The following is a 14,831-nucleotide window of genomic DNA, read 5'->3' on the forward strand; positions in this document are numbered from 1 at the left end:
AGCAGGATGGGAATGGCTCTGCCCAAAGTCTGTCCCTGCACACTCTGCTGCACCACCGAAACACTTTGCAAACCCTTCACCAACCAAATCCCCACGGGCCCTGCCGGGGCTGGGAGAGGCTGAATGTGGCTCTGCAGGCTCCTCGGATCTGTGAGGCTCAACTTGTACATCCACACAGACCCCCTGACACCCAGTGAAAGGAATCCTCCTTTGCACCAACGTGTTTCACATAAACCCAGTTCCTTCCACACTCAGGAATGTCCTGTTTTCAAGCACCCATAGTTTCTCTGCAGCCTTGGGATCCTGCTCAGACAAGACACGCTGCATAAAACGCTACGTTTCCCTTGCCTTGCCACAATGGCAGCCTTGTGTCTAATCCCTTTGCTCAGCAGTCAGGACAAAGTTACCTTGTGTGCTGGGGCTCTGCAAAGGACTGATCTGTGCCAAACATGCCGAACGGAGAGGAAGTGAGTTTCAGCAGGGAGCCCCCTCCGTGGCACCTCACTGCTACAAGAGCCAAGTGCTAACACTGATTTTCTCTCATCTTTCTTTCTCCATCATCACTAAATCTCTTGCTGCCAATCCCACCAAACTTCTTCACCAGTCCATCACTCCCCTTAGGCTGCACTTCACTTAGGGATAGCTGGGAAAAATGTAGCTGGGAAATGCAGCTGTATTAAAACAATGCTGTCTACCTTTGCCTCCTGAATCCCAGAAAAACCACGTAACTCCTGAACTTCTTCCTGCAGACTTAAAAATTAGAGGTGGAGGACGGAGGAGAGTTCAGAGCTGACCCCCTCAATCTACAATATGTGCATATCTCACCTTAGAGTAGCCAGTTCTGACTGATTGCAGTTGTGAACTGAGAAAGGACTTTCTTGGCTATTCATAAATATTTCAGTCCTCAGCTCTCAGGGGTGCAAAGTGGGAAATAACTTTCAAGTCTTACATTCCACACATCTACCATATGATAATTACATGAAGTCCTGGTTAGGGCAGTGAAACAGATGCACCAGGGAAAACTTCAGCACTTGCAGAAGTGAGGTGAGCAAGCTGCGCTCTTGGATCTTCCTCTCTCCTGCAGGACACTGAACGTGCCATCTCCCTTCCCAGCTCAGGAATACAGCTAGCTACAGGGTCAGCATTTGTTTATCCCTTGCAGTTTTCCTAGTGATGAAAGCCAGCTGGTTGAATTTACTGCATATAGAGAAAGTATCACATGTTAGAGAAATGGGAGATTTTATTGGCTTGGAATCTCATAGTGAATTTATAATTGCAGGAAAAGAACAAAACGTGATTAACGAGAGCCTTAAGTAGCAAAAAAAAAAATCCTTTGCAGCGAGAATAAACCCCCAGGAATTATATTTGGTGAGCAAAACCAGGCGGAACAATATTGTTTGTATTTGCACATGGTTTCAAGATGCTGTTCTGTGTAATGATATAAATCACTCCCAAACCAGGACTGTACCCAAACGAGCCCATGTGCAGCGTGGTCAGAGACCACTGAACCACACTTAGTGCAACTAAAGAGGCCTTTGGGACATGGGGCTTGCAGGCTTTGGTAGGAATTTGTAAGCCATTCTTTCCTCTCCTGCAACGTGAGCTCTGAAGGGGTTGACTCTGTATCATCAGCACTATTGGGGCACTTTGATCATGGTACATTCCATGTTTAACTTAAAAAAAGTATAGCAGGGCTTCAGTAAACAAGCAGTGCACAGTTCAAATCCCCCTGAATCCAACAAATTAAAGCAACTAGTGTCTGGATTGCAAAATCAAGCGCAAAGTTTCTTGAGAAGGCTTTGAGAAAAACAAGCAGAGAAAAGCCAAATGAAAGGCTGCTTACCCGAGAGCCTTTTGGGCCAGATTCTCCTATGGGGCCAGGTAAACCCTAGAACAGAAGGGAGAAAACAAAGGCAAATGTGGACAGGCTTTAACTTCAAATCATGAGCAGTGCCAACCCCCCAGCACCATCCCTGCCTGGTTCTGCTTTCAGTGCTGAGTCTGAGCCGCATCAACAAAGGAGAAGAAAGGACAAAATGATACAAATAACAAATCTCCCATTGTTGGGTAGCTGGGACTCAGCAGAACCTGAGACTGCTGCACATACTGAGCCTTCCCTGGGGCTGAAGTAGAGATTGCTGATCCTAAAGACCAAGAGGGCTGATGCAGCAAGGTGCCCAGAGGCTGTGTTACACTTCAGATGTGATGCACAGTGATGCTCTGTGCCCAGCAGCTCTCCATTTATTTTCCTGCCTAGCTGAAAACATGCATAGCAAATGACAAATGTATTCCAATACCTGTTTAGGGAACACTGATGCAGTGAGAAAGCCTCTCTAATTTCTACAGCCTAGAAAGTCACTTAGAAACTCTAACCCTTCACAGCATCAGCAGTCGTGGAAAGAATTGAAAATACATTCCCCATTCTACTTCTATGCCTACTGCTGCTCACTTAAAGCACTGTGAAAAAGAACACTGCAAAAAATGCAAAGCGAATTTTCATGTTTACTGTCTTCTAGAAAGTTTCTACATCAGAGGTTTTTTTTTTTCCTAGTTGCAAATGCTGTGCTTTTTTGGAGAAAAAAAAAAAAGAGGCTAACTCCATATTTTCTTGAGCTGGCAGCACTGCAGGCTCAGCCTGTGATGTGAAAGTCGGGTTGTGCTCTTTCCTGGCTCCTGCATCGTTGCCAAAGCTTTCAGCCATCGGGGTGAAGTTAACAATCCTGCCTGTGATGTGCAGACCCAAGCTGAGCCAAGCTCTCTCTCCCATCACTGCAGAGCCAGCACAGCTGACAGGAGTAACAAGTAGTAAAATCTCAGTAAAGTAAACAGCTCTGATGCTGGATACACACAGCATTCAGATATGCTGAAAAAAACTGCCTTAAAAAAAAGGGAAAAAAATTTACTTTCCTGACCCAAATCACATTTTTAAGAAGGCACTTTTGTTCTTCGAATGTCAAGGCACAGATTTCATCCTGCTTATCTGATGGGCTGAATCACTGAACAGCATTTATTAACCTTGTATGTCCAAAATATCTTGGACCTCTTCTTATTAGTCATCTAACACACATTCACACCTAGGAGACTCTTTGGCATGCACATCTCTGAGAGCCTTTCAGAGTATGAATGGAGCATTTAGTCAGGTGCATAAAGCTCTCATCCAGTTCTGCTGCCTGCACTCTCCAGCATGCTAAGCAAGGTATCCATTTAATTTTCAATTTCAAATGAGTCATACATTATTGACAGTCTGAGGCAAAGAGATGCAGAGTTGTTCTGCAAATCTAGTTCGCATTTAATCCATTAACCTACACATATGGGGAGAAAACTCACACCTGAAGTCATGCTGACTCTGAAAGACTCATGACAGAGCTCTGGGGCTCTTTGACATCTGCCTGGTCTCTCTTAGCTTAACATGGCAGAATCCAACATTAATATTTCCATTTTAGAAAGCCACGACAAACTCATTTCACTGTAAAACCAGTGACAGATCTTCTGCCCTCCAACAGATTCCATTTAAGGTCTTATAAATTCTTCACTTTAATTGCCTTTCTACTATTCAGCATCTTCCATCATTAAGTCAAAGTGTCCAATCCTGATCCATTTTCCTGTGCACACTCCTCCATTCCTAAAGTTGCCTTAGTGTATTTTTTTTCAGAATGAAAACAAAGATTTGCTTTACTTTCAGCATCTTTCTGCAGCTGCAAATATGATTTTATATATATTTATAGTCCATGCATAATTTTACGTGTGTGTATATATATACACACATACATGATTATGTTAGTGCATTTGGGTACTGAGAGTTCATATAAATTTTCCCCCTGTGATAATACACCTTTTTCAATCCCAGGTTTCTAACATCAGATGCAAAATATGCCTAAAAGAGAAAGGTCAGCAGCTTGCAGGTTTGTTTCTCTGCTCTGCTGTTCTGGGTGGTTTTCCCTCACCCCATTGTTAAACTGAAGCAAAAATTTGTCAGAATTTTCTATAGAAATTAGGTTTTATCCATCATAGGCACAAAAAACTTTCTAACAACCTTTCAGAGCTGAAAGACCATGTCATTGATACAACATCCTGGGGAGGAAAAAAGTCAAATATTCAGACACTTTCTAGAGGTCTGCAGTGCATTTAGCAGGCCACATATTTAGCTACCTGCACACCCAAATCCCTAGTCTGTGCACAGCACGATGAGATTTACTGCACCTGCCTGCCAGGATAACCTTTGGCACCTGGACTTCCAGCTGGTCCTTGCTGGCCCTTTGGAAAGAAAAAAGAAAAGGCACAGAAGGTCAAGTGAATGTCCCACTTGGGAAGCAATTTTAGCAGCTTCATTCTCTGAGCTGGGGGAAAAGGAGGTGGAATGGATTAACCTGATGCACATTCATAGGGAGAAAGAAAATATTAAGGGTAGATAGTGGAATAAATTAATGAGGGAGGAAAACACACAGAAGCCAAGTCAATAGGATCCATGCACTAAGCAAGTGCTGCTATTTCTCCTTGGCCCTCTAGGGAAAGCAGCAAGAAGCCTGAACAAGAAGGCTAAGAGAAGGTGTAAGGCTGCATCTATATCTGGCATATGGAACCGTTTTACTGGTGGGGAAGCAGTGCCAAAATTCTTCAAAACTAAATGGATTCATGTATAATATCCTTTAACATCACTGCTAACAGGGCCTGCTATTCATTGCCTGTTTTTTTACTGCACTGCAAACACCAGACTTAACCAAATAAAGAGGGGGGAGAAAAGGGGACATGGGGAATGGGCTTTGGGAGGGGAATTACAGCTCAGTACTTAACATGATGTGGTTAGTAAAGTCCAGGTGAAATTAGTGTAAAACGACAAATAAAGGGGAAGGAGGGGGTAAGCTGGTATTTCTTCCCCCATATAAACTTAAGATGGCAGAGCAATAAAAATTAGAAATTAAATTTAGAAGCTCCAAGGCAGTCTCCTCCCACCATCCCACTGATGCTGGGTCAGTGTATGAGCACAGCTGACAGCAGTACTGGAGCTCGTGGCACATCCTGGTGTGTGCCAAGCTGCCCTGGAAGGAGCTGCATGTCCACACCAAACAGGCTGAGCAGAGCCAAACTAGCATCACTCAGCAAATGCACCCCTGCTTAAAGCTTCAGTGCTGGGAACTGGGAAGACTCACCTGGTCTCCAGGGTGACCTGGTGGTCCAGGGTAGCCTTTATAGCCCTGTTAAAATAGGATGGAAGAGATGAATAATAAGAAACAAACATACATAATAAAATAACCTGGGCTTGGTTTTAATTCCTCTTGGCAGGTGGAAGCGAAGTTCTGAGGAGAAGCAGGATTTTGGATATGGGGTAGCACTACACAGTCCTGCAATCTTCTCTGTGCTGTTTTCTGTTTGCATTGCCCAAAGCTGCTGATGTGCCCAGACTGGCACCCCTGAGCTCTGGGGTGGCACTGTCTGCAGAAGGATTTGCCCCACGAACACACAACAGAATCTATGCTCAGATCTGTCTATCTGTAACCCCCAGCTTGAGCAAAGCTATCCAGCTACCCTTAATCCTCAGGAATCCACAGGCCTGTGGGATGAAATGTTGGCCTGGCACACACTGGGGACTACACAACATGAGTCACTCACATTTCAGAGTGATCACTCTGATCACTCTCACTGAGAACTCCAAATGCCATAAGCAAGCACCAAAACAACCATTTACTGTCACAGCAAACTTCAATTTTGTTTCTACCTTGAACTTGTCTAGCTTCCAGCTTTTCTAATCTAATTAATACAAGATATGACAAGATCCAGAGTCCTTCATTATGCAGCTACTGAAAACGGTGAGCAAGTTGCCTCTTAACCTGCTCTCTCTGCTGAATTAATTAGAATGAGTTTCTCAATCCAGTTTGTGAGCTGGCAAGCGTTTCAGGCTTCAAATCATTCTTGCAGGTCTTTCATCAACATCCATCAGTTTTTTGGTATCTTATTATTTTTAGGATATATTTAGACACTGGAGCGGGACAAGGGCAGCAGTGTGTCTTTGAAGGGAGTTTGCTTGCTCCTGGGTTTACCTAGAGCTCTCTTCAAATACAGAGTAAATTCTGCAAGTGACAGTACCTTCAGATTTTTTTACCCCTCTTCTTTATTATCTTGCTTCAGCTATTTAAAACAAACTCACTTCCATCAAGTGGAGTCAGAGCAGATTAGAAGATTAGGCTCAGTTACAGAGAGGACTGTTTTAGCTGGGCTACCAGCAAGATTAAGCCAGAAAGAGCAGAAAATTCAACTCGAAACAAATGGAGAGAAAAAATAAACAAGAAAAAATCCTTGCACAAATACTACAGAAATAATAAAATGCTTTCAGGGTGGGTTACAACTCATTGTAACTCAGTCCCTGCTACTCACCCTGCCCTGGCCAGGGCTGTGCTCACACTGCCTGTGTGTGAAACCCGTGGGGAACATCCCTGCTCTGGAAGCTGTCACCAGCCCCTGGTGTGACCAAGTGCTTGGCCTTTTGCTCCACTCACCAGATGAACTCAGGACTGTTTCTGCTCCCAGGTCCACACCTCTGCTTAACAGCTTTTTTATTCCTCCCACGGGCTAATTCCAGACCTGCAGCCTGAGCCTTCACTGGCAATGCTCTCAGCCATCCTGGCCACTACCCACTCCCCTCTGCATTCCTCCTCCTTTGTTATTTCAGACAGTTTGGCCTGGAAAGATGTTGATTCCCTTTTCACCAGTTCTCTCCTGCTTGACCTTGTTGATGTACCATGGCCCACGCTTTGGATGGAGCTGCACCTCCTGACAAGGTGGTGGCTGACCTAAAGACCATTTGGCTACTGGCAGGCCCTTGTTTGGACCACCTCAAAGGTCCTGTCTCCAAATGCTGCTAGAGCATTTTGGCTAGAGGCTCCTAATTGGAAGTATCTCAGCAGCTCTTGGAGCAGGACCAGCAGATGGGACCCTCTGCCCCTCTCCAGGAATCTTCCCCATGAGATCTTCTCCCACTTATCCTCTCCCTGGCTCCTTGACAGAGGCTCAGCAGAAAGGAAGGAGGATGCTCCACCCTGGTTGTGTGTCTGGCCTGAAGGTGAAAGCTGCCAACAGAAACATCCCTGGGTTCAGCATCTCCAGCCATGCCCTGGGATTTAGTACAGAGTCCATGGGGTGTCCTCCTGTTCCCAGCTCTTCCAGCCTGGAGCAGGAGCTACCTTTGTCTCCAGGCATCTGGAGCACCTTCTTCTATGGATACAAACACTTAGGGATGTCTTGCTTCCACCACTGATAAGAAAGAGGTGCCTGCTTGGCTGCTCCAAACCATTCTGCTCCCACTGGGTTCCTGCAGGACAGGTGTTCAGAGCCTGCAATGTCCACCCAGAGCAGGTGGTTGGATGATGGTCCCCTGGGATGCTCAAAGCACATCCTGAGCTAAACTCTGCACCAAACATCACATTGCTATTGCTATAGTGCTAAGTGAATGGCACTTAGGTTAAATATGTAAACACTCTATTGCTGTTGTGTCCCAATAAATATCCTCCTCACTATATATACTGGGCTCTGGGAAGCCTCAAATGTGTATTTCTTCATAATATGCCACAGTTATTTCTGCCTCAGGTTAATTATAGTGAGGAACAAACAGAAAAGCTTTGTGTATGCTTGAAGTTGGCTGCAATGTGAGAGCATTTACCTGCTAAAATCCTCTTCAAATAGCACTAAAATGACAGGGCAAGAGGGTATGAAAACAACTGCATTTGCTCTTTTATCCAAACACTTCCTGATGATTACAGTGTGCTCAACACAAAAGACTGATTTAGAAAGGAAATTGCACTCCAGTGAAGGATTTACTCATCTGTGATGATATTTATAATCCACTCTCCTTTAGCTAAAAGGGATCATCCTGCACCTTGGTAGGAAACGTGAAGAGTAAAAATGCCAGTGAATGAGACCTCCATGACAGGATGTTTTGAAGCACTGACCACTTCCCAGCTCTATCTTTACTCTGAGTGACTCTAATGAAGTTTTTCCTCTCTCACTACTGCTGTGTTTTACAAGCTTGTACTCTGCTACAGCTGTTTGCTCCTCCACATCATGTGTGGCTGGGAGCAATGATGCTGCTCTGCTGAGGTCTCTGGCTCCAAGGCAGCTTGGTGGGCTGCTGCTCCCATTCCAAAGTCCACAGACACTTGCTAAGCACCAGAGGGACTGGCAGAGGGAACAGCCAAGTCCTGCCACCCTTCCCAAGAACCATTTGCTCTGTGTGGAGAGGATGAGAATGACATCTGCTGCTTCATGGCAGTTCCACATAGACGTGTGCAGGTGAAATGATTCTGTGGGTGCTCTGAGATCAGCCTCTCCAAGCCTCCAGAGCAGAGATCTGTCTGCATTTCCAAGGCAGGCACTGTGGTGTGACCTGTGCTATCCAAAACCATATGCTGCTGGTTGTGGCTTCGGCTCCTGCTGCTGAGCCAGTTGTTTTGTTTAGTGGGAAAAGTATTTTGTTTCCTCTGGTGAAATATTTTGCCTATTTCAAAGTTTCTACACAGTGTTCTCAGATCAAAGCCCTGAGAGTACTTTTCAGTCCCTCCACGGAGTGAGCAGGAGGGATGTCCATTTCCAAGGCGCTGCTGTTTTCTGGTAGCCAAGGTATGTTGCCCACCTTCAGCCAAACACCAGCATATTTTCACTGGGAGAATGCCAGCAGGGAATCCAGATATTTTTTAAAAAGGGGTTTTTTTCCAAACATTTCTCCAACAGCTGTAAATTTTTTCTTAACACAGGATGCTAATAAAATCCAGGTTACACCAAAACCACTGCCAGACTAGTGCTACTGGGAGGTGGTTGTTCTTAAGCTGCACCAAAGGAAAAATTTCAGCATCCAACTTGCTCATTACTTGAAGAAACAGAAGCATACCCCTGCCTTTGCCCTGTCCTGGGGGAGCTGAGATCAGATGTGAAGGCCATGTGCTGCACTCAGGAATGTTTGTTCAATCTCCTATTCCTTCTCCACTTTTTCCACTACGAGTCCTTGCACTCCTGACATTGCATTTTGCTGATCGTAACCACAAGGGTTTGTTTTATGAGCTGTTATACCAGGAAAATGGTATTCTTTGCACACTCTTAGCTAGAACTTGTTTGTGACAGCAAAAGATCTGTAATTAATCACACAGTTGCTCCTACTCCATGCAGCACCCCAAGCATGATCAGCCTTGGAGCAGAAAAATAAAACTTACATAAAGCATACAAAAAACAATCATGGAGAGGGAGGGTTTCTTTCAGCCTTCTCCACACCTCCTTTCTCTCCCCCCAGTCTTAAAACATACCTGAGTAGGTGTTTGTGTGCAGCTAATTGGCCTGAGGAACAGTATAAAGTCAATGGCCTATTGACTGATGAAGTGATTGAAACAAGATGCTAATTTTAGCTGTTCAGCTTGGTTGTGGCAATATTGGCTTGCCAAGAAGGGGAATCTTGTCCACTGAGCCCCACTCCAAGAGCTCCCTGCAACAGGTCCAGCTTCCAAACAAAGAAACCAACCTACTAACACAGCCTGGAACTGGAAGCTCAACTACAATGTCTTTGGTACATCAAAGACTTCAGCTCCAGGTATGGATTGCTGAGATATTACTGTGCAGAACTGAGTGCATGGATACAGGCACACACACTGCTGCCTCAGGAAGACAGGGATCAATCTTCTCTCCCTACATACCCTTTTCTATGCATAAGTATGTTGGTTCATGATGGCAATGACGTTGAAGTACCAGTATGGAAGCAAACAAAGTAAAACCTGACTAGTGCTGTCAGTCTCCAAGCCCCAAAGCTTACAGATACCATTTTGAAATGTGCTTTACCAGGACAGACAGTCCAAGGCTTCCTTGGAATGCTAAATTTGTTCTGAATCCAACCTCTGAGCATTGCTGCAGGTTGTGGATCCATTTAGCTAAGATATTGGCTACACTAGACCTAAGTTCAGCTTGCTGAGGAAGAGCCAGTGCCAGGGTGTAGAGGGATGTGGAACACAAAGGAGGAACAGAATTCTGTACCCAGAATCTCATTTCATAATCTTACTCAGTCTTGCTGGTACAACCTTTAGGGAGCTGCTTCAGCCTATGCCCCAGTTTGTACACCTGCAAACAGGCACAAGACTTCTGCTGGGTACTGGGACTTAGTTAAATCTCTTAGGCAGAGTTAGAGGAGAAAATTTTTTAAATCAAAACACTGATCTAATTCACTAGAAAAGAACACTCTTACCTTTCTACCAGGTGGTCCAGGGAACCCAGTTAAACCAGGTAAGCCCACGTCTCCCTGTAAGAAGTAAGCGAGTTGAGTTAGTTTTCAGCAACATCTTCCCTCTGCCTAGTGCAGCTACTTCTACTATTTTGCCAACAATAACCCCAAACTATTGATACTTCTGGTTCCAATTGCAACTCTTCAAAACCTGACTGGATAAGAAGTGTAGATTTAAACAACATCTCTATTAACTGGCTCATATAAATAATAACCCCAGTTAATTAATGGCAGCTGCTGCTGGACTCCAGCTTTTCACCAGCAGAATGAATGCGCTTTTTTTTCCCCTCAATGATCTCATTCAGTCACATGCTTCATTCCCCTTTCAATAGGCATTGAAATCACCAAGGCAAGGAAATTTTAGCTTTTAAATGCAAGAAGAACAACAGGTACCTCCTGCCAAATCCTGTGATTGCACTCACACACAGCTACCGCACTGGCTCAGCCCACGGCTCCCGTTCGGATGGTGCCGAGGGTGTAATTATTTAACCTGCCCATATGACACGGGTTGGACCTTTGCAGGCTGCTGCTGGGAGGGTTTTGTTCAGGGGCCTGTGCTTTTGCAAAGGGATTGCATCACATCCCAGCTGGCATCCCCCAGCCATCATAGAACGGATGAGCGCATTGCTGCAAGACCTCTCCAACATCCAAACCATCTGTATGGACCCACTTTGGCCTCCTCCAATTAGGGCTGAAAACCCCTGAGAGGCTCTGTCACTGTGCTGTGCCTCCTTACTGAATTCACTGCACTTTGAGTACCTAGCTTGAAAATTAGGCATCGCTCCAAACTCCTGCTGGAAACTCCTGATTTCTTTGCCACTTACAGGAATAAAACCTTGTTAATGTGAGCTAGAAGTGATCTGGATCTCTCTCTTTCTTACACCAAACATGCCTGTAAGACCTTGCACGTGGAGGATTTCCTCATGATGCCACTCTAATGTAGTGTACCAGAAATTTCAAAAAGCATCTCATGCTGTTAAGTTAAAAGCATCATTTCAGACTTCTAGCATCACCCTCCACCTTGCAGTTGTGTGGCTTTGTGGAGGCATCTGCTTTCAAATGAAGGGCCCAAGCTGTGCATTTATAGCAAGGCTTAGGGTGAAAGGAAGAGCCTTCTGCCCTGGACATGAGTTACCAAGTATTGTGCAGACACCACTGAAAGAACCAACCGAAGTAGATGATGTGGAGCCCTGACTGCTCTACTGTTCATTTCTAGACTTCTACGAGGGCCTGTTGCGCCCGTAAAAACCACTTAGCTGTCAAACAGCAAAAATGGGAGTTGTAATTTACTGAACAGAATTAGGAGAACTCTGATCCTTAACAACTGCTAAACCCAGATAGCAGGTATCCTTCCCAGAGCAGTTCTTGGTGGAAACCCCTCAGCAGGGTCAATGCCTTGGCTGTGCAGTGATCTGGGAAGCCTCTACCTTTCCTCACCAGTGGCACAGCAAGGCTGCTCTCACCACAGTCATCTGCTGTAGCTGAAATGTAGGGCAAACCACTATTCCTCAGCTCCTCAGCAAGAACAGCCTTTCCTTTGCCTTCAAGGATTTTGTTCCTTACACTGGGATTGTCTCTCTGCAGCTGCGTGCCCAGAGCTGGCACAGTGTGGCTGCATCTCAAATGTGCTGCTCGAAACACTGGGCTTAAGTAGCCACGTGCCTGCAGCAGCAGGGACTTCAGTTTGGGCTGCAGATTGTGCATAAAATAGATAAACATTTGGACAACAAAAAGCTGTGTCAGCCAACACTTCAGTGCGCCGTGGTCAATGCTTGAGCAAACTCTCTTCAGGCCTGAATTTGAAGTCTTAACTTCCAGTCCTAAGTCTACCTGAGCAGCTGTGATGCTTGGAGCCCTAGCACAGACTCTCTCCATGTGTAACACTGGGCTTAAAGCACCATGGCCTTGGTGCCTGTGCCCTCGGGGTGGCATCTTACCTTCTGCCCATTGCGAGCTCGCCCAGGTGACAGCCCAGGATCACCTTTCTGCCCCTGAAATGAAAAACTTACATTAATGACAGAATTCAAGAACCCAACCCACAGATGTTCTGTTTCCACCAAGCCTCCAAATTAGGAAAACATTTTGTTTTATCTCCATCTTGCTGCAACATCCCAAATGTATTAAATTCACCGAGAAGAGCTGTTTGGCTGGGGGTGGTTTTGGTGAGCGATTGCTGCTGCTAAAGAGTTGAGTTTTAAATAGTAGTTGACAGTATTAAATTGGCTAAAGAAAGGATAACTGGAAGAAGGCAATGTCAGGACTTTTGATACTTATTAGACTAGACAGCTGCGATTCCTTCCCTGTCTACAACTACCATCACAAAAATAATTACCAAGCCTATTACTAAACCATCCCAACAACTCACTAGATGCTGTTGCTTTTTTAACTGTGAGGAACAGATGAAACTGCAGAGAAAGTCACACTAATTAGACACCCCCAACAGCCAGAGCAATTGTGAGACTCCCAGGCTGGCAGAAAGTGGCACACTTGACCTTAAGTGGCAGTATTCTTATTTTCCTTCTTAACAACCGTGACGAGAGACATTACAGTTTGGGACTCTGATCTTCCGACAAACACAGGCTGGAATTGCAGCACCATCTGATTATCTAATTCCAGTAGATTCCTTTGAAAATCCCAGTTCATGTTCTCAAAAGGTGGAAAGGTAATACCTGCACATAACAGGGGGAGAGATACAAGTAGGAAAATCTAGAAGAGATTTGAATCATGACCAATTCTTTAGGTAGAGAGGTAAGACTTAGCACACGAAGCAGCTCAGGTCTGTATAACATCCAGTCTAGTGGAAGGTGTCCCTGCCCAGGGCAGGGGAGTGAGACTAGAAAATCTACAAGGTCCATTCCAACCCCCAAAACTCTATGATTCTATGCTCTTTTCTGGCACATCCAGGACAAGTATCCCAGGATCAGTCATTGCTTATTTAACACCCCTGAAAATCATAAACAAGTCACAACCTTCATCAGCACAGAAGGTTGAAAAGCAAGCCCAGGACAGTTGTGAGGGTTCATTAACAGCTGTCAAGCAAAGCGTTTGGAGGGAAGAGGAAACTCTACACAAAGGATCAATACTAGTTATTAACTGGCATTTCCCATTAGCAGCACAGAGGTCTAGTTACAGCCAGCTGAGCTGCTTTTCCACACAGCCTCAGCATTGCACATGTCCTTCCCACCTTGCACAGAGTGTGAATCTCCCACTCTCCTCCTCCACCATCCACGGCAAGCTGTGAGGCTCAGGGAGTGAGACTGCTTGGCTATGGACTGTAGGGAGCACTGCTGATTCAAGGCAGATGCGTCTGCACAAGCTCTGAATGAAGGGCTCCCAAACAGCAAATGAAGTCATGCAGATAATCTTGCTTTGCATGCAGCTGTTATCAGGGCAATTCTCCCACTCACTCAGCTTCAGAGTGGTCAGTGGGTGCTACCACTGCTTGGAGCAGATTAGAGCAGCCTTCAGGACTGCAGGGTATTCATTTCTACTCTGCAAAAGTAACATACTGCAGAAGGTAGACACATACTACTCTCCCCAAATCTTGCCACGTGCTCCATGCGATGATTTTGAGCCATGCAAAGGAATATGAGCCTCTTGCATGTTTTCCTGGGAAGCTCCAGGTCACACGAGCAAAGACTGTGCTTTGCATTGGTTCCATGTTCAACACTGCTGAGACTGTCACACAGGGGGAGAGCTCAGCCATGAGCAGCATCACAGGGCCCTAAGATAAATCAGCAAGATGGCAATGGGGCCAGAGGGAATGGATGTAGGGATGTGAGGGGTGAAACTGTGGATTAATTGTCCAACTCTTCTCACACAGCAATAACAACACAAGAATTAGCCTAAGCCTTGTCCATCATCAAGCCACAGCACCTTGCCCACAAGCTACTCTCTTTCTCATCCCAACTGACTGAGCACACTACTTCTCCTTCTAAAGGAAGGAACTGTTTTCTTCTGGTTTGTTTTTTTCCCCTAACCGGGAGAAGTCTAGAGCTGTGCAATTTAAACATCTCAGCTTTACAATCCCACTAAGAGTATTTGAAACATCACTGAGCCAAACTGATGAGCTACCTTGGAGAAAAAACATTCACTAAACTGAAAATTCAATTTTTTTTGAGTGCTATAACAAAAGATTTATCCAGAGCAGCAAACTACACTAACTCCTATGCCAAAAGCCTCCAGATGAGAGATGTAAACCCAACTCTTGCAACGGCTTTCAAAAACACACCCTGACTGTCTTCCCAATCCCACACTCTGTTAGGGTATCCTCAGAGCTACATCCAGTCATCAACAAAAATGCCTCCTCCAGCAGCTCACAGGTCACACAGGCAGCCAGGACCCCAACCCAGCATAAATCTACAGCTATTTCAGAGGTTATCTAGAATAATGAGTCTATGCTAACTAGATGCAATTGCAATTTTGCAACTACCAAGGACAACAAACAATGGCAAAAAGTGGCAAGAAGCCCCTTTAAAGCAGTTTCACATTTTAAATTGCTGAGTTAAGCACCATGGGCTAAATTCTCAAGTGGCATGAGCGGGTGTAATGCCACTGAAGTCAGTGGAACCATGCCTAAGCAGAT

At 45.2% G+C, this 14,831-nt stretch overlaps 1 protein-coding gene across 1 annotated transcript in view; it reads right to left on the reverse strand.

Annotated features, from left to right (window-relative positions):
- COL27A1 (collagen, type XXVII, alpha 1) overlaps positions 1-14,831 on the reverse strand; it is a gene marked incomplete at its 5' end in the record, with an annotated part of 139,000 nt that overhangs the window by 97,056 nt on the left and 27,113 nt on the right. Inside the window, 5 exons of the mRNA XM_009077373.1 lie at positions 1,844-1,888; positions 4,201-4,254; positions 5,148-5,192; positions 10,211-10,264; positions 12,184-12,237. Coding sequence (XP_009075621.1) covers positions 1,844-1,888; positions 4,201-4,254; positions 5,148-5,192; positions 10,211-10,264; positions 12,184-12,237 — 252 coding nt within the window. The remainder of the gene's footprint in view (positions 1-1,843; positions 1,889-4,200; positions 4,255-5,147; positions 5,193-10,210; positions 10,265-12,183; positions 12,238-14,831) is intronic.

Source organism: Acanthisitta chloris, unplaced genomic scaffold, assembly GCF_000695815.1.
Source record: "Acanthisitta chloris isolate BGI_N310 unplaced genomic scaffold, ASM69581v1 scaffold3966, whole genome shotgun sequence".
Lineage (NCBI taxonomy): Eukaryota > Metazoa > Chordata > Aves > Passeriformes > Acanthisittidae > Acanthisitta > Acanthisitta chloris.